This window comes from Bubalus kerabau, chromosome 6 (genome assembly GCF_029407905.1).
Source record: "Bubalus kerabau isolate K-KA32 ecotype Philippines breed swamp buffalo chromosome 6, PCC_UOA_SB_1v2, whole genome shotgun sequence".
NCBI classification, from domain to species: domain Eukaryota; kingdom Metazoa; phylum Chordata; class Mammalia; order Artiodactyla; family Bovidae; genus Bubalus; species Bubalus kerabau.
This window is the reverse complement of record NC_073629.1, coordinates 8,220,661-8,243,727: the sequence shown is the minus strand read 5'-3', so window position 1 is coordinate 8,243,727 and position 23,067 is coordinate 8,220,661. Positions and strand designations below refer to the sequence as shown.

The window sequence follows — 23,067 nt, the reverse complement described above, 5'->3', positions numbered from 1 at the left end:
AGTCTTTTAAAAACAATTTTTAGTATATAAAGAGTGTTTACAAATCAGAAAGATGCAAGTTAACCCAATAACCAAATGGACAAAATAAGTGAATAGATAATTTACAAATAAAAATGACAAATTATTTCAATGAAAGTATCATTGGCTATATAGACCTGAAGGTGTGTATTCTCCAGAACATTACTGTTCTATAAATGTGTGAAAAAATATTGTTACAGAAGAGAACTTTTGACTAGTTAAAGGTGGTTAATAAATAATACTCAAAGATTAAACCTGTTATGGTTAACATTTTCTGTGGCTCTTAGCACCCTTGATTATGAGTTTTAAAGGAAAGTTCTTTTTGCTTTTCCTGTAACTCCTTAGTGTTACATCTGTACTGCAGTCTTGTGTGTGTGTGTGCATGTGTGTGTACATGTGTACAGACCTTGCATACGGTAATAATTTCAAATTTTAAAAAGTTGTGAAAACAAAACTAGTGCAGAGAACACCACGTACCTTTACCTGGATTCACCTGTTGTTAACATTTTACCACATTTGCTTTATCAGTTAGTTTTATTTATCTGCCTGTCTGTCTATCCATCTGCATCTATATATACACACATACATACATTTTTTTCTGAACTATTTTACAGTAAGTTACATACCTTAGAGTTCCTTACCCTTAAATTTGTCAGTGGGTGTTTCCCCAGAATAGGGATATTATCTTACCCTACAGTACAGTTACCACCTTCATAAATGTGCGTTTGTAAAATACTTTTTTTAGCTGTCAGTATGACAGTTTTATCACTTGAGTTTTTCCCCCTCCAATATAGGATCCCTGTAGGGTCAGATACTGCACTGAGATGTCATGTCTCTTTGACTTCTTTCAATCTGGAGCATTCCCATAGCCTTTGTCTTTTTGACGCTTCTGAGAAGTTCAGCTCTTCTCTAATATAGTTTTGATAAGTACTTCACATTTATTTTCACATAGTCCTATTTGATTCTCTCAAAATCCTTGTAAAGCAGGCTTTGTTCCCATTTTACCATTGAATGAATCAATTGGTTAAATATTTCAGTCAAGGCCATATTACTTAGATGGCTGATATTGATGAAGTGGTATATACCAGACACTTTGTTGTAAGTGTATAAAACCTCCTAATGGCCTTCTCAGGCAAATGAGAGTCCCGATAAATACAGAATAAGGAGCACACTGAGGGATCTTGGGAGGAGAGTGAATTAGATTTTTATTCTTAGGCCCTGGTTTTCTGCTTTTGTATGAATTAAATGGGATTTCCAGATTTTGTCTGTTTTTGTTTTAATCTGATATTTAATATTTGAAATCTGTAAAAATAAGAGCTGGAATGAAGGCAGATATTTGCAATATTACTTAAGTTGAACAGTTTATCAGAGTATCTCTGAGGCAGTGTTGATGGAATTAAGAATTTGTGTTTCCTCACCCAGTTTATTCATAGCTGCAGGATATTTCTTTTTTGTGAAACTTATTGCTTCAGTTCGAGAGAAGGCAATGGCACCCCGCTCCAGTGCTCTTGCCTAGAAAATCCCATGGACGGAGGAGCCTGGTAGGCTGCAGTCCATGGGGTCGTGAAGAGTTGGACACGACTGAGCGACTTCACTTTCACTTTTCACTTTCATGCACTGGAGAAGGAAATGGCAACCCACTCCAGTGTTCTTGCCTGGAGAATCCCAGGGAAGGGGAGCCTGGTGGGCTGCCATCTATGGGATTGCACAGAGTTGGACACGACTAAAGCGACTTAGCAGCAGTAGCAGCAGCATAGCTTCAGTTCAGTTCAGTTGCTCAGTTGTGTCTGACTCTTTGTGACCCCATGAATCGCAGCACACCAGGCCTCCCTGTCCATCACCATCTCCTGGAGTTCACCCAAACTCATGTCCATCGAGTTGGTGATGCCATCCAGCCATCTCATCCTCTGTTGTCCCCTTCTCCTCCTGCACCCAATCCCTCCCAGCATCAGGGTCTTTTCCAATGAGTCAACTCTCTGCATGAGGTGGCCAAAATACTGGAGTTTCAGCTTCAGCATCATTCCTTCCAATGAACACCCAGGACTGATCTCCTTTAGGATGGACTGGTTGGACCTCCTTGCAGTCCAAGGGACTCTCAAGAGTCTTCTCCAACACCACAGTTCAAAAGCATCAATTCTTCGGCGCTCAGCTTTCTTCACAGTCCAACTTTCACATGCATACGTGACCACTGGAAAAACCATAGCCTTGACTAGACGGACCTTTGTTGGCAAAGTAATGTCTCTGCTTTTTTAATATGCTATCGAGGTTGGTCATAATTTTCTTTCCAAGGAGTAAGCGTCTTTTAATTTCATGGCTGCAGTCACTATCTGCAGTGATTTTGGAGCCCAACGTATAGCTCAGTGGTAAAAAATCTGCCTGCAGTGCAGGAGCCACAGGAGACATGAGTTTGATCCCTGGGTCTGCAAGATCCCATGGAGGAGGAACTGGCAACCCACGGTGGTATTCTTGCCTGGAGAATCCCATGAATAGAGGAGCGTGGTGGGTGACAGTCTATGGGGTGGCAAAGAGTTGGATACGACTGGAGCAACTTAGCACAGCATGGCATGTGTGTGGTGCATCACAGTTTACAGAGAACCTTCATGTCCATTACATTTGATCCTCATCACCATCATATGACCTGCAATAGTGGAGTTAGGATTCAGACCTTGGCCTTCCCTCAGTTCAGCACTGTGGTCTTTACTCTGTGCTCTGTCAACGAGGCTTACAAGGCAGCCCTGATGCAGTGCCAGCTTCAAATTATCCGTATCTTGAAACTTGCTGTTCCCTTTTCTCTCTCTCTACAAATGGATTCTCTTAATTAAGAAAAAAATTCAAGCAGATGGTTTTAAGTTTTGTGAGACAAAGTATAAAGATTGACTTTATTTGTCTGGAATCAGATAAAACAGCAAAGTTAATAGCATCCATATTTTATGATACAGTAGTCATTATTGTGCTACATGGTAATTAAGCACACATGTTTAACATTGGTACTAGAACCATTTTGTTTTTGGATTGGATGAGACCTTTAGAGGATTAAAGTGTTAATTTCCAGTAGATGAAGTTTATTTCTTTTTTATTTAATTGAATAAAGTTTTGTTTGATATAATGAAGAGGTTAATCAGTGACAGTGTTTGCTTTATACATCAGTTTAGAGAGAAAGATTCAGCAAAATGAGAATTAGAACTGATAGATGTATAGTAACCTAGTGGTTCATTCACCTGTATGTTACCAGTACTTGATCTGTCTTGAGCTTGTGTGAGATGTTGGGATGTATTTCTTAGCTGTAAAATATTTTAATATCTTTATAGCCATTCAGGACTTCGAAGCTCATTTTTTAGCAATGTCATGGAATCAAGGGTCTATATAGTCTATTTATTTGTAAGAAGAACATGTCTTGTAGTGTTTATCAGTAACTTAAAATGAAACATAATGCAAAGAGACTTAGGATTTTGACTCTTAAATTGATCCAACCTTCAAAGAGTATTTGTCCATTTGTGAAAGTTCTCCTTTTATGAGAGTCTTTCTTTTTTTTTTTTAATTTTATTATTATTATTTTTTAATACAAATTTATTTTAATTGGAGGCTAATTACTTTACAGTATTGTAGTGGTTTTGCTGTGCATTGACATGAATCCATCCGTACATGTGTTCCCCATTCTGACCCTCCCTCCCACCTCCCTCCCCATACCATCCCTCTGGGTCATCCCAGTGCACCAGCCCCGAGCACCCTGTATCGTGCGTCGAACCTGGACTGGCGATCCATTTCACATATGATAATATACATGTTTCAATGCCATTCTCCCAAATCATCCCACCCTCCCCCTCTCACACAGAGTCCAAAAGACTGTGCTTTACATCTGGGTCTCCTTTGCTGTCTCGCATATAGGGTTATCGTTACCATCTTTCTAAATTCCATATATATGTGTTAGTATACTGTATTGGTGTTTTTCTTTCTGACTTGCTTCATTCTGTATAATAGGTTCCAGTTTCATCCACCTCATTAGAACTGATTCAAAGGCATTCTTTTTAATGGCTGAGTAATACTCCATTGTGTATGTGTACCACAGCTTTCTTATCCATTCGTCTGCTGATGGACATCTAGGTTGCTTCCATGTCCTGGCTATTATAAACAGTGCTGCGATGAACACTGGGGTACACATGTCTCTTTCAGTACTGGTTTCCTCGATGTGTATGCCCAGCATTGGGATTGCTGGGCCATATGGCAATTGTGAGAGTCTTTCTTACAGTCAAATAAACATTTAATAAGGAAACACTATGTTTTATAGTGCAGTGGCACTACAGGGAGAATATTTTTCTGCTTTGGAGTTTTTCCTTTTCCAAGACATAATGCTTGGTGAAAGAGTTGTCTGAAGGCAGGATGATCAGAAGCAGGGACCGGCTAGCTGTTCCATCATCTCAATCATGCCAAATCATCTTATACGCCCACAGGGAGATGTGTCAATTGATTAATGGGCCAGAGTATCGATTTTATGTTTGTAGACTGCTAACAGAGGAGGGTAAACTTCCAGATACAAGCAGTTCCATAAGCCTTCAATTTCAAACAGGCTCATAATTAAAGTAACCACACAGTTCACTGAGTTTAGAGTTCCATACTGTAATGCAGGACTTCCTGTTTGGTATTTAAAAGCAGCGTGGAGCTATTGTGTAAGTAGCACTGGTCTTGGAATTAACTGCCCTAAATTCTAGCCTTGATTCTTCTACTCTAACAGTGTCGAATGATGAGCCTTATTTTAAAGAATCTTGAAAACTATAACAGTTTCAACAAGAGATTAATTAAATGTTTTACGGAGCATCAATATAATTGAAATACTGTGCTGCCATTCTCATGGCATGTCAAAGATGATCATGATATGTTGTATGGGAAAAAAATCAGTTTACAGAATAGTAATTACAGGTAGTCCTTTTTTTCTTTTAAAATATCCTCCCCTGTCAAACAAACAAACAATATGCATATGTTTAATCTGAAATTTTATTTTATTTTTTTTTACCCTCAAAAATACAGAATAATTTAAATATTTTATTCAGTTAGCTGAAGATAGCTTGCTGAGATGTAAAGTTGGAGCTCTGTGTTTGGAGATTCCTGTGGACTTCATATATTTTTATTGTATTCATCCTTTGTATTTATTGGTAATACTGAGTATTTACTGCATTTTCAGAACTACTGTTATCTCTTTCTATGGGAAGAAATGAATATTTGGCTACAGGTGGTTTTCGTTTCTTTAGTCTGAGGCATGTGCACTGACAGCCTTTGAAACTTTATCCTGTATAATATGCAGGTGCTTTTATTGTTTATAGAAATCCCTAATCCTGTTTGAAATTTATTAAGTAGTGTGCCATCTGTAAGCCTCCCCAGAGTCCATACATTAACCAGCCTTTAAATAAGTAAGGTTACCTTTTATCCAACTTTTAGTACAAGCTCTTCCATCTGGGAACCTTCTCTTTTACGTGCTTGCTCGGCGTTCTGTGTACTTCAGTGCTCTTGTGTTAAGTATTAATTATGGACACTGGCATTCTCAGTAAAAATGAAGATCACTAAGAGTAATAGTAGCTTGAACAAAGTGGCATTGTCCAAGAATAGTTTGAAATTGATGAATAGTTAAAATCCATCATGATTTGGCATTGCTCTGTGTGTGTGTGTATTGAAGAGTGGGATAGTTATGCCACAGGGAGATTTTGTAGATTAATGGTTATAGAAGTCAGCATTCTTGTGATGTTTCAGTTAAAAAAGAAAAAAAGGGGGGGAAAGATACACTTCTTGACATCTCATGTAATATTTCTTTTCCTTGTGGATTCTTTTTTTTTTCCTTATGGAGTCTGATTGCTCAGTTGGATTTGGTATACCTCTATTTCTAGAAACTAGTATGGGGTGGAAATTGCAGTGTTATTTCAAAAGAAATCAGCATTAAATTATTTAATTTTATTTATGTATCTCAGTAAGAGTTATTAAACAGCCACAGTAAAATGTTTCCTTTTTTAAAAGTCCTTTACAAAACAGAGAAGTCAGAAATTCTGTCATCTGTATACTTACAATAATAAATTTAATATTATTTGGTTCTTTTTATGGACTTAATTTTGCTATCTCACGTTCTCTCTGAAATAGACTAATGCTAAAACACGTTTCACATCTTTGTTTATAAAATATGACAAAAATAATTTTGGTCAGTAAGTTTTGATTATGGTAGATATTGTGGGTCATATCACATAGTTTTGGCTTCTGAGGTATAAAATCTAGGAAAAGAGAGAAAAAGTCAGCATTTTTGAAACAGAGCATTCAGCTGTATCTTCTGAATTACAAGGGCATAAGCAATTCAGACAATATTAAAAACTCCAAGTGGTCTGTCATAAGTAAGAGTTTGGATGGTCCTTAGAATAGCTTAGTAGAGGAAAGCATTCTAAATCAGAACACACAGTATGAATAAAGGAACACATTAGATATGTGTGAAGATCATGGAATAACCTTGATTGGAAGAAGTGGTGTGAATAGTTGGAGAGTTAGGAAAGTAGAGAGTGGTTGCATTATGGAAGATTTTGAAAGCAAACGTGGGTAGGTAAAATATGTGACTAGCTGGCTTTTGCAATGGAGAAGGCAATGGCACCCCACTCCAGCACTCTTGCCTGGCAAATCCCATGGACAGAGGAGCCTGGTAGGCTGCAGTCCATGGGGTCGCTAGGAGTCAGACACGACTGAGCGACTTCACTTTCACTTTTTGCTTTCACGTGTTGGAGAGGGAGGTGGCAGCCCACTCCAGTGTTCTTGCCTGGAGAATCCCAGGGACGGGGGAGCCTGGTGGGCTGCCGTCTCTGGGGTCACACAGAGTCGGGCACGACTGAAGCGACTTAGCAGCAGCAGCAGCAAGATTGAAATGCTTTTTAGGAGAAGAAAGTTATCTTAAAAGTGGTAGACAGAAGGAGCTTGGAGCCAGCTGAAGTAGTTAGAAGGCTGTTGCAGTAGTCTGGAGATGAGTTAGTATGTTAGGGAATGAAAGAAAAATAGGTTACTGGTCACACCTTCCTTTATATCCTGAGAGATACCATTGATAGAAGATCAGTAGGTTTTAAAGAATAGGTTGAGGGAGATAATGAATTCAATTGGCACATAGTGAATTTGAAGTGATGGTAACTCTACCAGCAGAAGTGGCCCTACAAGTAACTGGATAGATGGTTCTGAAAAACAGTCAAGTAATTCAGGGCCTGTGATCTAGATTAAAGCTGTGTGTATGCATATATGTATAGTATTTCTAAAGGGAGAGTGGGAAGATCAATAAATAAATCTTACTTATTATTTATCAATAAATAAGTCTTATTTCTGGTGAAAACACCAGAAGAAATCATTTAACAGGGTTTAGAAGGCCTTATTTAATCATTTGATTTCAGTTTATTTCATTTGAGTATTTTTTTTAACACAACCAGTAAGCTATCTTTTAAACAATTTGTTTAAAGATAATTATAAAAATCAGTATATTCTTCACTGATGTGATTCTAAAATCCAACTATTTTTTATTTACTCTAACTTTTCCTAGATTGCTGTGCTAAGGAGACAGCAACGTATGATTAAAAATCGAGAGTCAGCTTGTCAGTCCCGCAAGAAGAAGAAAGAATACATGCTAGGGTTAGAGGCAAGGTTAAAGGCAGCCCTTTTGGAGAATGAGAAGCTGAAGAAAGAGAATGGTTCCCTGAAGCGGCAACTGGATGAAGTTGTATCAGAGGTGAGTGCTAGTTAGTGATAGAGGCGAGATGATGGGTTGAAGTATTTTTTTTTCCTGATAAAGCAATTGGAAATTTTACATTTTAAATTAAATTTTGTAAATAAATAACAGGAAAAGGCAGGCACAATAAGCCCAAAAACATTTGTAGTAAGGATAAAGTGTTGAAAAGAGGAGCTTTTGAATTGTACCTCCCAAGCTGTGTACAAAAATTGTCTCCTTTTCCTGGGTTTCTTCTCCCTTATTATCATAGCACCCTTTCTCTGTTTTTTTTTTTTTTTTTTGACTAAATGAATCACATCAGGTCTCCTAAGTAGTCCCACTAGGTCTTCCCTTTTAAAAGAGTAAACAATACAAAATTTAAAAATTTAATGTGTTCTCAGTTCACCCAACCACTGTGCTATACTTTGTATTTCGTTGCTATGCATCCCAGTGAGGCTCATCACCTCAATTCTGCTCATGAAATCTGCTGCTTTCAGAATTTCCTACCGCAGTGCTTTCTTGAACCAAACAGATGCCTCTGCCTAGTGAATGGGACGTTTTTGTTTGACTGTGCAGGGCAGCATGTGGGATCTTCATTCCCTGACCAAGGACCAAACCCATGCTCCCTGCAGTGGAAGCGTGGAGTCCTGACCACCGGACCGCCAGCGAATTCCCCGGAGACTGGCTTCTTACATTGCTCTTTCTATCTTGCCCTGAGCACATGGGAATATTCCATTATGTTACTGAAAACAGTGATTTAAGAGAGAGACAAATTACTCAAGTACAGTGCCTTGGGATTCTTTGAAGATTCATAAAAACGTAAAATTGTTGACTTCTTCCTTTGGGTGAAGAGGCCTCTGCACAAGGGTTGCTATGTCTCTTCTCTCCTACTCTTTTCCTTAGTCTTTTGAAAAGTACTCTTTCCTCATATTTGCATTTTGGTTTTCATTTAAGCATTCTCATAACTGGTAAAGAGCAGAGTTATTATTATCTTAGATGTTGCTTTTTGTGAGACTGATGTGTAATTCACTTGTATTTAATATGATCATTTTCTTTAGAACCAGAGGCTTAAAGTTCCTAGTCCGAAGCGAAGAGCTATCTGTGTGATGATAGTTTTGGCATTTGTAATATTGAACTATGGACCCATGAGGTAAGTGTATAGATATTTGTTTTGGATACTAATGCTAGAAATTTGAATTCTTATTATTTATTATTTTTGCTCTAGTCATAAGCTAGGGAAAAATGGATTTGTTTTTTCCTCCTCAGAGGCAAGATAACAGAAGAAAGATTGGTTCCTCTTTCTTGTTCTTCATGTAGGTCTGGCAGAAAGTAAAATTCATGTTTTTTTTAAATGAAGGAAGCCTTAAGTTATTAAACAGAGCACTGATAGAGCATAATACTGAACTGAGAAAGATCATGAGCCTTGAAATTAGACTGAGTTCAAATCCTAGCTTCCCCACTTAGCTTAGTAACTTTGTTGTCTTATTCAAGTTACTTAATCTCTCTATGCCTCAATTACTTACCTTTAAAATGTAGTTATAATATTACCTCCCTCAATACTATGATACTTGAGTGTCAGTGATTATAAGGCACTTGAATGATTTCTTCCCTAACTAGAGCAGTAATTCTGTTTCCTCTTCAGTAGGTTTGGAACAGGAATTAATATAAATATTTTAAGCATTCTAGCTGTATTTGACACAGGTTTTCAGCTAAATCACAACTAAGAAGTGCTGCATTTATGTTGAAATTATAGAATACTAGATTTCAAAGGGATCTTAAAAATCGTCTTTTTCAGATTCCCACTAACCGTGGCATACTCTACACACGAACAAGGTCAGCATCCTAGATGTTGGGGAGTCAAAGAGTAGTTAGACAGGGGCCATGCCTTTAAAGATCTCATGATCCAGCTGGGAGGAGACACATGTGGAAGGATGACTATAGCATAATGTGATAAATGTCATAACTTCAGTATGAACAAAGTACTAAAAGAATATAAACGAGAATATGCATCCCTTGAGGAGAACGTTCATGTCATATTGATAGATGCTCAAAACATTTTCTTTTGTTGAATGCCAGAATGATGAGGGAAATCCCATAGAGGAAGCTGAATCTTACAGTATGACGATCGTTTGCCTGGTAGAAAGTACGGGAGAGTCATGCCAAGGGAGCAGCATGATAAGAGGCACAGTTATGAAATGGCTGACGAGTTCAGAAAAAAAGTGAAAAATCCGGTGCATTTTATGTATGTGGAAGTGTGTGTGAGGAAATATAGCTGGTGATATAAGTGAGGCCAGATAATGAAGGGCTTAGTATGCTGCTGTATTCACTGCTACTATAAACCAGTCATTCCTGGGTTTTTAGGCAGAGGGTAACATAATCAGTTTCATATCTTAGGAAGATGACTCAAATGACTCTGAGGGTGGTATTGAAAATGGTTTGGATGGAGGAGAAACTGTTGACAGAGACAGCATGGGATTCTGTTGATGTATGTAAAGCAATAGATGAGAGTCTAAACTTGGACTATGGTGATGGAAAGGATGGCCTATCCCAGGGTACATCTCTGATGTAAACTCTGTGGGATTTGATGATGAATACAGTGTGGAATGTGAGGAGGAAAAGAGAGAAAGGAAACATAATTCCAAAATTTCTCTCTTGAGGGACTGAATGGTGATACTCTTATATGAAGTAGCCAACATATAAAGATAGTTTCATGATGGAAAATAATGGTTTCTATCATTAGTATAAATTTGAGATAGTGACTAGATATTGGGAAATTTGAGATAATGCCTAGATATTCAGTTTAGTTCAGTCGCTCAGTCGTGTCCAACTCTTTGTGACCCCATGAATCGCAGCACGCCAGGCCTCCCTGTCCATCACCAACTCCCGGAGTTCACCCAAACTCATGTGTTATCGAGTCAGTGATGCCATCCAGCCATCTCATCCTCTGTCGTCCCCTTCTCCTCCTGCCCCCAATCCCTCCCTACCAGTTATCTGATAGATAGAGATGTTAATGGAGTAGCTGAGATTATCCAAGGAGAAAAATAGAGGAAGAAGAATAAGAAGAATCTGAGTGACTCAGCATGAACAATAGATAGACCCAGGGAAAGACACTCAAAGTGAATAGGATTGGGGACAGAATGAGAAGAAAATGATTTTCTGAAGCCAAGGATGAAAAGAGTTTCAGGAGGGGCTTGAGCAGTGGTATCACATGTTGAGGGCTTGGGAGAGGCAGAAAACTGAGATGAGAATACTGCATTTGGTGATTAGCAGGTCAGTGGTAATCCTGGAAAGAAGATTTATTAGGGATAGGAGTGAAATCTGTGTTAAAATTAGTTGAGAACTGAAAGGAATTATAAATTGAATAATAATCTCTTTTTTATTTATGATGATTTTAAACAGAGAAAATAGTATAATAGTATAATGAACCCCCTTTTCACATGTTTGATGGCCAAACCAGGTCATTCCCATTTTATTTCTATGTAGTTGTTTTCTAAAAATTAAGTTGATCTCATATTGGACTTTTGTTGTTGTCTGATGTTAACACAATTCCCCAGAGCATTTGAAATCTCTTCATGGAGTCCCAGAGACGTAGCTTTTTAATTGGTTAACTCAGACAGCTCAGTGAAAAGTCATAATTCCAAGTTGACTTATGTTTGAAAGTTGACACTATACTAGACAAGTTACATAAAATATGCTGAAGAGATACCTGAAATAAGCATTTGCATTATAAAAAAAAAATTTACTGCTTTTTTCATGATTTATTTTTGACATTTTACCCGTATCCTTTATATTAAAATTATTTTGTTTTTGTGTGTGAAAACTGGACTCCTTTTTCTTTTTTTAAAAAATATGAATTTGCTTCACTGCATCAGGTCTGAGTTGGGGCATGCAGGGTCTTTGTTGTGGTGACGGACTTCCTAGTGTGGCACGTGGGCCCCTAGTTGTGTCACAAGGGTTCCAGCGTGCGTGTGCGGGCTCAGTAGTTGTTGTGTGTGGGCTTAGCTGTCCCATAGCATGTGGGATCTTAGCTCCCCAACCAGGGATCAAAGCCCTGTCCCCTGCATTGCAAGGCAGATTCTTAACCATTGAAGCATCAGGAAGGTCCCAAGGAGTGCAACTTCTTTATTTAAGAAGATCTATCTCTTGATTAATATAGGAGATAAGAGATGTGCTAATCAAAACTGTCATCCTGATTTAAGAACTTGAATGTAATTAAATTACTTGAATTAAGTGAATTAGATTACTATGGAGTGAATATAAAGTCTTCAGTTAGTTCAGTCGCTCACTCGTGTCCAACTCTTTGTGACCCCATGGACTGCAGCACACCGGGCTTCCCTGTCCATCACCAACTCCTGGGGTTTGCTCAAACTCATGTCCATCGAGTCGGTGATGCCATCTAACCATCTCATCCTCTGTCATCCCCTTCTCGTCCCGCCTTCAATCTTTCCCAGCATCAGGGTCTTTTCCAATGAGTCAGTTCTTCGCATCACGTTTCCAAAGGATTGGGGTTTCAGCTTCAGCATCAGTCCTTCCAATGAACATTAGGACTGATTTCCTTTAGGATGGACTGGTTGGATCTCCTTGCAGTCCAAGGGACTCTTAAGAGTCTTCTCCAACACCACAGTTCAAAAGCATCAATTCTTCTGCACTCATCAACATGAGTGCAACTCTCAAAATGAAGCATTTTATACTGGGACCCTCAGTACCAGATAAGCATTTTATACTGGGACCCTCAGTACCAGATGGAGCTCCGTGAGTGCAGGTTGCGGTGAGCGGGGCCTGCTCTCTGTTGTGGTGCGTGGGCTTCTTCCTTCATTGGCTCTTTTTGTTGCATTGCACAGGCCTAGGTGCGTGGGCTTCAGCAGTTGCAGCCCTCAGTCTCAGTCCTTGTGGCACGCAGGCTTTAATTGGCCCTCAGCATGTGGAATCTTCCTGGACTAGGATCGAACTCACGTCCCGTCCATTGGCAGGCGGATTCCTATCCACTATACTACCACGGAATCCCAGAGATACACATTTATATGATTTCTTAAAAGCTGTGTGCTTTTCGTTCCTCATTTGTTATCTAGGCTCTCTGAGGTGAGGCTCATTGTTTTTTCAGTCAGATCTACAGCATATATTTTTATATGTTTGCCAGGTGCTGAGCAAGGAACCAGGAATGTAAACATGAATAAAAGCATGTCTAGTAAGAGAAGCACATATGTAAACAATGGTAATATGAAAAAACATTATGTAGGTATTGTGTAAAGATAGGAGCATATTCTTGAAGAAACATCAATAACTCTGATAATGGTAGTCACAGCAACTTTTTGTAGTAGCATTTGATGAACGAATAAAGACAGTGGAATTTTGCTGCAGGAAGTGAGAATGGTGTTGGGTATGTCCTGTTGTGAAAGTCTGTATAAGTCAACAGAGATTTGAAAGATAAGACAGGAACAAAAAACTTTTAATGAATTACTGATCTTCACAGATGCTGAGATGATGGGTGTATCAGAGGATGGGTCTTATTTCCATGAGCAAGTAAATTGACCCATTATGGATGGAGGGGATAGTGGTCTCAATTTATCAATAAAGGTTTGTGTTTAAAAAATTAGATGGGTAGTACAAAAAGAGTAAATAAGAATGAGAGAAAGTTGAAATACTTGAAAATCCTGAGGAGCAACCCAAGGAAATCCATGCCTGTCTTTATGCGAAGCTTTAGGAACAGATAGCCAAGAAGTAATGGGAATATTAGCAACTGTTCAGATTTCAAAAACATGTTTAAAAGGCTTAGACTGAAGATAAAAAAACAGAGAGAGCTAGAAGGAATGAAGAAATATCAGAATGTCTTAACAAGTTGGAACACCAAGAGGGAAATAGGAAAGAAACGGGCTACAAAACTCATACAAAGTTGGAATTATTTCTTCTGGAGAAAATTAGGCACAAACAGTGAAATATCAAAGCTAGAGAGCAACAATGACTTGAAAGACTGAAATCTACCCCTGAAGCAAATGTTGGGTATGAAGATGTTCCATCATGTATATTATTCAGAAGTATTTCTTAATTGACCTCACCGTTTGCAGTCTTTTTCACTGTGCGACAGAGGATCTTCTCAGGCCTGGGAGTCTGCCAGAGGAACAGGAACTCCCTAGTTGAACCTTATTAGTACCACCTGGAAGATATTTATTGAACAACTTCCACATCCGTGGCCTTGTGTGTGTGTGTGTATATATATATATGTATATATAAAGCAAGCATTATTCTGCTTTAATTGGTATAGAAACTGCATAGGCTTTTAAATAACACCATGAGTTCTAACTCAACTTTTCTCAGGTACCGCAAAACTAAGTCTGGCCAGACGAATAGACATTTTAATCAGAGATTTCAAAAGCATTTTAGATTTAGGAACCTGAACTCTTTCAGAAGAGATCACATTACCATAATAGTGTTGTTAATGTTGTTTCAGATGTTCAGTGGAGAATTGAACTTTTGTGCCTTACTGGTATGGGTCCAAGTGAGAAAATATATAACACACGTTTGCCAAATATAGGTATGCCTTAAGAAACATTTCCTGAAGGCACTTGGTGATGAAATGTAAATACATCTTACGTCTAAAGTAACAGAGTTTTGTCAAAGTAATGTGTAAGCAAAACTGACTAGTTTGAAGAGTTTTGCGTACCTGAATAGTTATTACACCGAAAAAGAAAATAAACTAAATAGACTTAAAAGGGTTAATTTTTCTGACCTAATTGATATTGTGTAGATGGTAAAGAGGGCATCTAGTGATTTTTGGCACAGAATTCAAGGCACTGGCCTATTCTGGGTGGTCTATAAAAACAGTAACTCTGGGCAGCAGGGAATAGCCAAACAGGACAAATGAATTGGTAGGAAACCCTCTTCTCACTTTCTACTCATCGAGGTTGAGTCTATGATTATTAGTCATATTTTATAAAGAACCTGAAATTTAATCCAGATCTCTTTTTAAAAATTATCATTAAAAACTCTGCCTTTTCTACTAAACCCTAAAGCATTTTTTTTCCCTATCATTATTCAAAAAAACCTTAAAGATGTCTGTTTTTGGCAATATGGTGGGCTAGAGGTAGAGAGAAACTTTGCATTTTAGTATACCAGAAAATGCTAGGTTAAAAAACAAGTCAAAACTCTTATTTCATGGCTGAACTGAGGAAAAAGGAAGGATTTCTTGGAAGCCAGCAATACTCTGCTAACATGAATCCATGTGGTAAGCTATCACTGGAAGTAGTGTTTGTCCTGGAGTTATTTCCTTATCCTTTTGGCCTAGCATCTGGGAACAGGAAAGAGAGCTCTGGACGCAAGCAAAGTGAAAAGTCGCAACTGAAGCCCTCCTTACCCCCACCCAAATAAAGTCAGGACTTCCAAAGAATACCATTCTTGGTTGCTAAAAGAAAAAAAAGTAGATTGCCATACCACAGAGGGGGAGTGTTGCAAAGTACCTTGACTTTGAGTAGAATTAAAAAAAAATTTTCTCTTTACCACAGGCCCTAACTCATGCAGGTTTGAGCCTGAGTTTATACTACTTGTGTGGCCTCCAAAAAACCAAGACAAAAATCTAGTTTAAGCAGTCCTCTATTGGTGCTACTACTAGTCTCTTGGCCAAAGCAAATGCCAGTCCTTCTCAAAGAAAGGCACTTTAAATAGACATCTAAAAAATTGCCAAAGGTAGGATTTCAGTCGAACATGAATCCGCATCCCCACACCTCCTCCAAATTATTAAACACACCAGCAAACAGGCTACCACGAGCAAGAGTTAGAGGAGATAAACTACAGAGTGACACTCTGAAAGACTACAGATATTTGAATTAATAGATACAAAATATAAGTATGTTAAAAGAGGGAGTTAAAGTAAGATGAAAGAACAAAAGACTATCAGAATTGATCAGGACATTTTGAAAAAAATCTAATACAGTTATGTAAAGTTTAAAAATAAAATAAAATTAAAAAAAAAAATAAAAAAAACGCCACTAGAAAGTAAATATACATACATGCATGCATGCTAAGTCGCTTCAGTCCGACGCTGTGCAACCCTATGGACAGCAGCCCACCAGGCTCCTCTGTCCACAGGATTCTCTAGGCAAGAATACTGTCCACAGGATTCTCTAGGCAAGAATACTGGAGTGGGTTGCCATTTCCTTTTCCTATATATATATATATACACACACTGCCATAAGCTACAAGAATTTTTGGGTAAGAACATTTCAATTGCAAATAAACTGTCACTTCATGTTATCTGTACTAATAGATAAACTTCATACACCCTAAGAGAAAGAGATGTTTTCACAATTAAAACAAATTAATGGGAAATCTAAGCCCTCCAAAGGAAATCTGGGGAGGAAAAGGGACTTTTCTTTTAAAAAACTGAGTCCCTTACTTAGATTCATGATCAATATTTTGGGAATAGATTAGACTCATGATTCTCTCATCAGGAGCTTTAAAAAAAATCTAAATTATCCTTTACCTGTACCTCTGTGTGGAAGAAATGGAAACTGTAACCAACATAGTCTTTATTTAATAGAAAATGCCCCCTTGGTCCATTTGATGTATGGGGGCAATGGCCGATGTCTCTACTCAACAGTATAAATCTTGGCTTTTATTATTAGACACAAAAGCTATACCAAAAACTCAAATAGAGGAGTTTGGCATTTGGATATTCCTGTTATAACTAGCTGGAAGAAAAAAAAATTGCATTAGGACAACCTTTAACTTTTCAGAGAACTGAAAGAAAAAGGACTCATTCAGACTTTATCAAAACTTCTTTCACAGAAAAAAAAAAAAAAAAAAAAGAAAAAAATCTGGAAATGTGATAATTAAAAAGTTTGAATTAGAAAAGTAATGCACATGTTAAAACAAAAAATTAGACACATTTGGAGAAATAAATAGTAAATGGGAAGATGGAGCTGAAGAAATTATGCAGAACGTAACATAGAAACATAGAGATGGAAAACATGAGCACTATTAAGAGGCATGGGGTTATACTGCCATAACTAAATAATCAAAGTAACCGATAATCAATAATCAGTCGTGAGACGTACTGACATCTTGTACCTCCTGATGTGATGCACTGAAAGGGATAATCTTGCCAAAAATCCATAACCTGGATTTTATCATGAAGAAACATTAGATAAGGCCAGATTTGAGGGACGTCCAAAATCTCCTGTAGTCTTCAGAAGTGTCAGGGTATTAAGGAAGAAGGAAAATGGACTCAAAAGAGTTTGAGACCTAGAAATGAGTAGCCAGCAACAACAACAAAAATAATAAATGTGATCGAAACTTTTTTTTTTTAGTTCCAAAATATTTACTGAAAGGGTTCAAATCTTTTATGGATGAAACTAAAACAAGTTGATGGTATAAAACATTAACAGTGTCTAAAACAAATCAAGACAGAAGTTTAGTATTAGCTCCACCCACTTATCCTTGCGGGGTATGTTCCAAGACCCCTCATGGATGGTTAAAATCATGGATAGTATAGAATACTACATATATGTATATACACACACACTATGTTGTTTCCATATGTACATACCCATGATAAAGTTTAATTTCTAGGCACAGTAAGAATAACAGCAGTAACTAATAATAGAATAGTTATAACAATATACTGTAAGAAAAATTATGTGAATGTGACCTGTTTTTCTCTCAGAAATTAGTACCTTTTCCATTTTAACTAAGCATGTATACACTGTGGCCATAACTTCTGCAGCTTGAGATGTGATGATGAAACTAGTACGGATTTCTTTTCCCTTCTTCGCAGTTTCATGGATAGATTTGTTCTTACATAGGTCTTAGCAACCTCAGCATACAATTTATTTCCTTTTCTTATTAAGTAGAGAACCTTACCTTTTCAAATAAAGGAAGGACTTTATGGCTTCTCTTTGGCATGTACAGATTGCCAGCATCACTGCTCCTGCACTTGTTTGCCATTATTAAGTAAAATGAGGGTTACTGGAACACAAGCACTGCAGTATCGATACTGTGACAGTTGACCTGGTATCTGAGATGTCTGCAAAGTGACTTGCCAGCGGGATACACTGAGCAAAGGGAAATGGACGTCTTGAAAGGTGGGACTGAGCAGGACAGTTCAGGATTTCATCATGCCACTCAGTGCGCAATTTAAAACAATAATTGTTTATTTCTGGTATGTTTCATATATTTTTATTTTTTTAGGCTGCGCTGAGTCTTTGTTGCTGGGCTCAGATTTTCTCTAGTTGCAAAAAGCAAGGGCTACTCTCTAGTTGCCGTGTGCTGGCTTCTTGCTTTGGTGGCTTCTCTTGTTGTAGAGCGTAGGCTCTTGGGCCTGCAGGCTGCAGCGGTTGCAGCCAGGAGCTCAGTAGTTGTGGCTTGCAGGCCCTAGAGGGAGCAGGCTTCAGTAGTTGAGCTTCCTGGACTAGGGATCAAACCTATGTCCCCTGCACTGGCTTATCCACTGTACCATCAGGGAAGTCTGTGGTTACCCACAGGTAACTGAAACTGCAGAAAGCAATACCACAGATAAAGGGCGACTACTGTAATTTCTGGATAATAGTAACTGATAAATTGTGAGGGGTGTAGCTGGACTTAACGTATTCAAAGTTTGTATTGTTTGAGAAGTAGGTAAAGATAATGACTATGTTAAGAGTGTTAAATTGATATTTTAAAGTTTTGAAGGGTAACCTCTAGCAAAATATAATTAGAATATATCATTGCTAAGTCTAGTGTATCGTGGAATGAGGTAGACAGATTCATTCCAAAAGATGGCATTAAGAGAGAAATAAACAGCTCAATTACGAAAGTACAAAATACTGATGTAAAAATGAATCTATAATATTTTCTGTAATCACAATGAGTGGAAATGTACTGAACTCTGCATTTAGAAAGCAAAGATTGTCAGACTGGATTGGGGAGAAAAGCAAAATTCGGCTTTATGCTGTTTATAAGAGAAACACCTAAAAGCATAAAGCTGCAAAAAAGTAGGTGGTCAGAGGATGGAAAAAACAAATAATAGTTAAAAGAAAGCCTAGTATCAGACACATATACTTAAGGAGAAAAGCAGTGTTAGACTTAGTCACTACATGTTGATTTAAAGGTTTAGTCTACCAGGAAGATATTATAATTCTAAATTAGTATGTTCCCAGTAATATTCCTTGTAAACAATTACTGACAGACCTACAGGAGAAACTGACCTTCTGCTGCCATAGTGGGAAATTTTAGCATACCTCTTTCAATAATTGATTGACCACATAGACAAGAAAATCTACAAAGATACAGAAGATTTGATTATAGTCATTATTAAATTTTATCTGGTGGCCATATGTATATACAACTGCATCTGTCAATAGTTTTCCAACCATATGTGAAAGTGTTAAAAAATTAATCTGTACTAGGCCATAAGGGAAATATCAGCAAATTTCAAAAATTAACATATGGAATATATTCACTGTCAGTGCAATTAAGCTAGAAATCAATAACAAACAAGATGAAACTAAGAACTTCTAAACCACTAAAAATTAAAAGGCACAGTTCTAAATAACCCATAGATCAAAGAAGAAGTCATAATGAAATTTGGTATTAAATTAGATATTAAAATGCTGTTTATCAGACTTTGTAGGAAGTACCCATGCTGTGTGGGAAAAATCAGAAAAATATTTAAAATATGATTATATCAAGTTCAAATCAGGAAAACTGTACATTATGTATGTGTGTGCTTATATGGTATAGCTATAAAGAAAAGCAAAGGAATTGTTATTTTTAGATTTAAGAATTGGCATTGAACAACTTGAACTCACCCTAGGCTAGGCTAAGTATTTTTTAAATTGAAGGAGAAGTGCTTTCCAATGTTGTGTTGATTTCTGCTGTACAAGAACCTGAGTCAGCCATAAGTACACATATTTCCCCTCTCTCCTGAACCTCCCGCCTCCACCCAGCCCACTGCTCTGGGTTGTCACAGAGCAACATGTTAAGCTCCTGCGCCGCACAGCAAGTTCTTGCTGGCTTTCCCTTGATGTGTGGTAATATATGTTTCAGGGCTACTCTTTCTGTTGGTCCCGCCCTCTCCTTCCTCTGCCCTGTCCCAGGTCTGTTCTCCTTGTCTGTGTCTCTCTCCCTGCCCTGTAAATATGTTCATCAGTGCCATTTTTCTAGATTCCATATGTATATGTGTGTTAATATATGATCTTTGTTTTTCTCTTTCTGACTTACTTCACTCTGTGTAACAGGCGCTCGGTTCACCCACCTAGGTTCAGCTACAGAAATTCCTTCTTGCTTGTGACTGAGCGATACCCTGTTGTGTGCATGTACCGCAGCCTCTTGACCTGCTCGCCCGTCAGCGGGTGTCGAGGTTGCTTCCGCGTGCTGGCTGTTGTCAGTAGTGCTGCAGTGAACGCTGGGGGCACGTGTGCCTTTTTGAATTACGGTTTCCTCAGGGTATATGCCCGGTAGTGGGATTGCTGGCTCATATGGTGGTTTTATTTCTAGTCTTCTAAGGAATCTCCACACTGTTCTCCATAGTGGCTGTATCAATTTACATTCCCACCAACACTGCAAGGGGGTTCCTTTTTCTGCACCTCCTCTGCAGCGTTTATTGTTTGTAGGTTTTTGATAATGGCCATTCTGACCTGTGTGTGGTGATACCTCATTTTAGTTTTGATTTGCATTTCTCTGATAATGAATGATGTTAAGCAGCTTTTCATGTGTTTATTATTGGAGAAGGAAATGGCAGCCCACTCCAGTGTTCTTGCCTGGAGAATCCCAGGGACGGGGGAGCCTGGTGGGCTGCCGTCTGTGGGGTCACACAGAGTCGGACACGACTGAAGTGACTTAGCAGCAGCAGCAGCAGCAGCATGTGTTTATTGGCTATCTGCATATCTTCTTTGAGGAAATGTTTGTTTAGGTCTTCTGCGCATTTCTGACTGGGCTGGGCTTAGTATCTCTTTTCAGTGCCCCATATTGCCCTGTGTGTAGATAATAGAAGGCAGCACGATCTGCTGACTATTTGTTGGTCTGTCTGTCATCACTGCACTGACTCCTTGAGTCCTTTCAGCCATGCTGCATGGCTTTCAGGGTCTTAGTTCCCCAACCAGGAGTTGAACCTGGGCTCCTGCAGTGAAAGCTTCAAGTCCTGACCACTGGACTGCCAGGAAATTCCCTCCTTTTTTATTTTTTTTTTTTTAAAAAGATATATACATATATTCTCAGCATCTGTATTGTGCGTAGTACATTGTAGACACATGTTGCACTGAATTGTGAGGAAAGGTTTAATCATGGTGACAAAGTGGGAATGGCCTTCCAGGCAGAGGGAATATTCTGGATAAATGCTTGGAGAGGTGAAGGAAGATGGCTGTTAACCTACAGTAAGCTGCAGTCAGGGATGGCTAGAGCTTACCTTGTTCTTATTTATTTTTATTATTAAAAAAATTTTTTTACCTTGCTTTTAGATTGTGTTTGACATATTATAGCTACTTGATAAATATTTGTTGGATGACAATTGAGTGACTAAGTGAAATGAATGATTGAATGTGAATGAACGTAGGTTATATGGTAGAGAATGGTAAGCAGTTAGGCTGAAAGGATGGACTGTGTCCAGGTCACATAGGCCATCATGCTCACAATGAAGGAGAACAGCATAAACAGTGACTAATGCAAGGATGTGTTATAGCAAGTACCAAGTAACTGGTGTATGTTGTGAGTGTTGTACTGAGAAGAGGGAAATAGATGGAGATAATTATTGTAAAGAAAGACTTTTACAGAGGAGAGTAAAATTAAAAATTTATAAGGAAAGAAGGAGAGATAAACATTCCAAGGGAAATGTATGACGCCTGACAGTAACCAAAGTATAATATAAAAGGTTCCACGGAAGTGGAAAAGAAGCTATCCCCCTCTTATGTTGATATATGGCAAAACCAATACAATATTGTAAAGTTAAAAAATAAAATTAAAAAAAATTAAAAAAAAATGGCAAAGAAACTTTTTTTTTACTAATTGATTTATTTTAATTGGAGGATAACAGCTTTCCAGTATTGTGGTGGTTTTTGCTATACATTGATGTGAATCAGCCACAGGTGCTCATGTGCCCCCCACCATGCTGAACCCCCAAATCCTGGGCCTCTTACAACTGACTCTGTTTTCTTTATTTTTTCTGATTGTACATTTTCTAAGATAGTTTAATTCTCATATCTGTTTTCTTTATCTCATTACTACTACTTCCTGTACTATAAATGTAGTTTCATCTAATCATTTTTCATACACTAAACCTTCTAACAGACACTGAAATTGGATAGGGTCTGGTATAATTGGTTATTATGTTTTAAATGTTATGAGGTTGAGCAAGAGATATTAATATTTTTGTTGTTAGGGAGAGGACTTGTCTTTAGGGTTCCCTCCTGTTGGGTCCCTACTTCCAAGGAGTAGTCAAAAATCATACCTGATGTTGTTCATACTGAAGACATAGTTTTTCATTGCTTCTCTATGCTGTGTTTCTATTTGACTTGGAAGTTTCATTGTTTTAAGTTTAACTTCATGACAGCTTTGACATTAGGTAAGTTTAACTTGCTCCTCACCCCAAGGGTTGGTGTAAATCTCAGCATTATACAAATATTCAGGAAATATAGTGAGGTGGGGAAAATGGGCAGTGTTCATTTTAGACACTTGTAAAAATACTTCTTCATGGAGGGAAGTTGAATTAATTTAAGAAATGAGGGGGAAATAAGGAAAGAGGGGAGGAAAATAGATAAATTTTGATAGAAAGAAAAGAATTTCTAAAAGGTTCTGTTAGCAAATAAAGTGTAACCAGCAACAAATTGTGCTAAAAATACTTCCTTCTTCGTAAAACAAAGTGATTAAGATCTAGTTGGAAAAACATCAGTCTGAATGCTACTACTTGTAATTTGTTGTTTATTATTACCTTTATTATATTCTGAGTTTTCTTGACTCTTGAATGATGGTAGGGCAACAGCTTTTATCACAGAAGTTTGTCTGATGTTTTGCTAATTTTCCTTTTCTCCTTAATAGTTTGGATGACTTTTTGTTAAATTCTCTCTACAGTGGTTTTCAACCTTGCCTGTACATAATCACTATGAAAATCTTAAAAAGACAGCTAACTGAGCCCTACCCCTAATGTATGGAATCTAATGAGATGGGTCTAAATCATTTCCTTTTAAATAAAGCATTTTTCTTTAGATAATCCTGAGGTGTGTCCAGGGTTGAAAACTACTGTGTATAATTTTATATTTCTTCCTTTCTATACATCGACCCCTATGGTGATTGTAAGCATGCTTACCCGTTAAATTGGAAGATAATACATGTGAAAGAAATTTTTTAAAATCTCTGGATAGGCACTTGTATATTCCTAGGTTTGT

At 37.9% G+C, this 23,067-nt stretch overlaps 1 protein-coding gene across 1 annotated transcript in view; it reads left to right on the top strand.

The window, feature by feature from the left end:
- Positions 1-23,067, top strand: part of ATF6 (activating transcription factor 6) — a 234,658-nt gene that overhangs the window by 42,192 nt on the left and 169,399 nt on the right. Inside the window, exons 9-10 of the mRNA XM_055586677.1 lie at positions 7,559-7,744; positions 8,782-8,873. Of these exons, the coding sequence (XP_055442652.1) occupies positions 7,559-7,744; positions 8,782-8,873 (278 nt within the window). The remainder of the gene's footprint in view (positions 1-7,558; positions 7,745-8,781; positions 8,874-23,067) is intronic.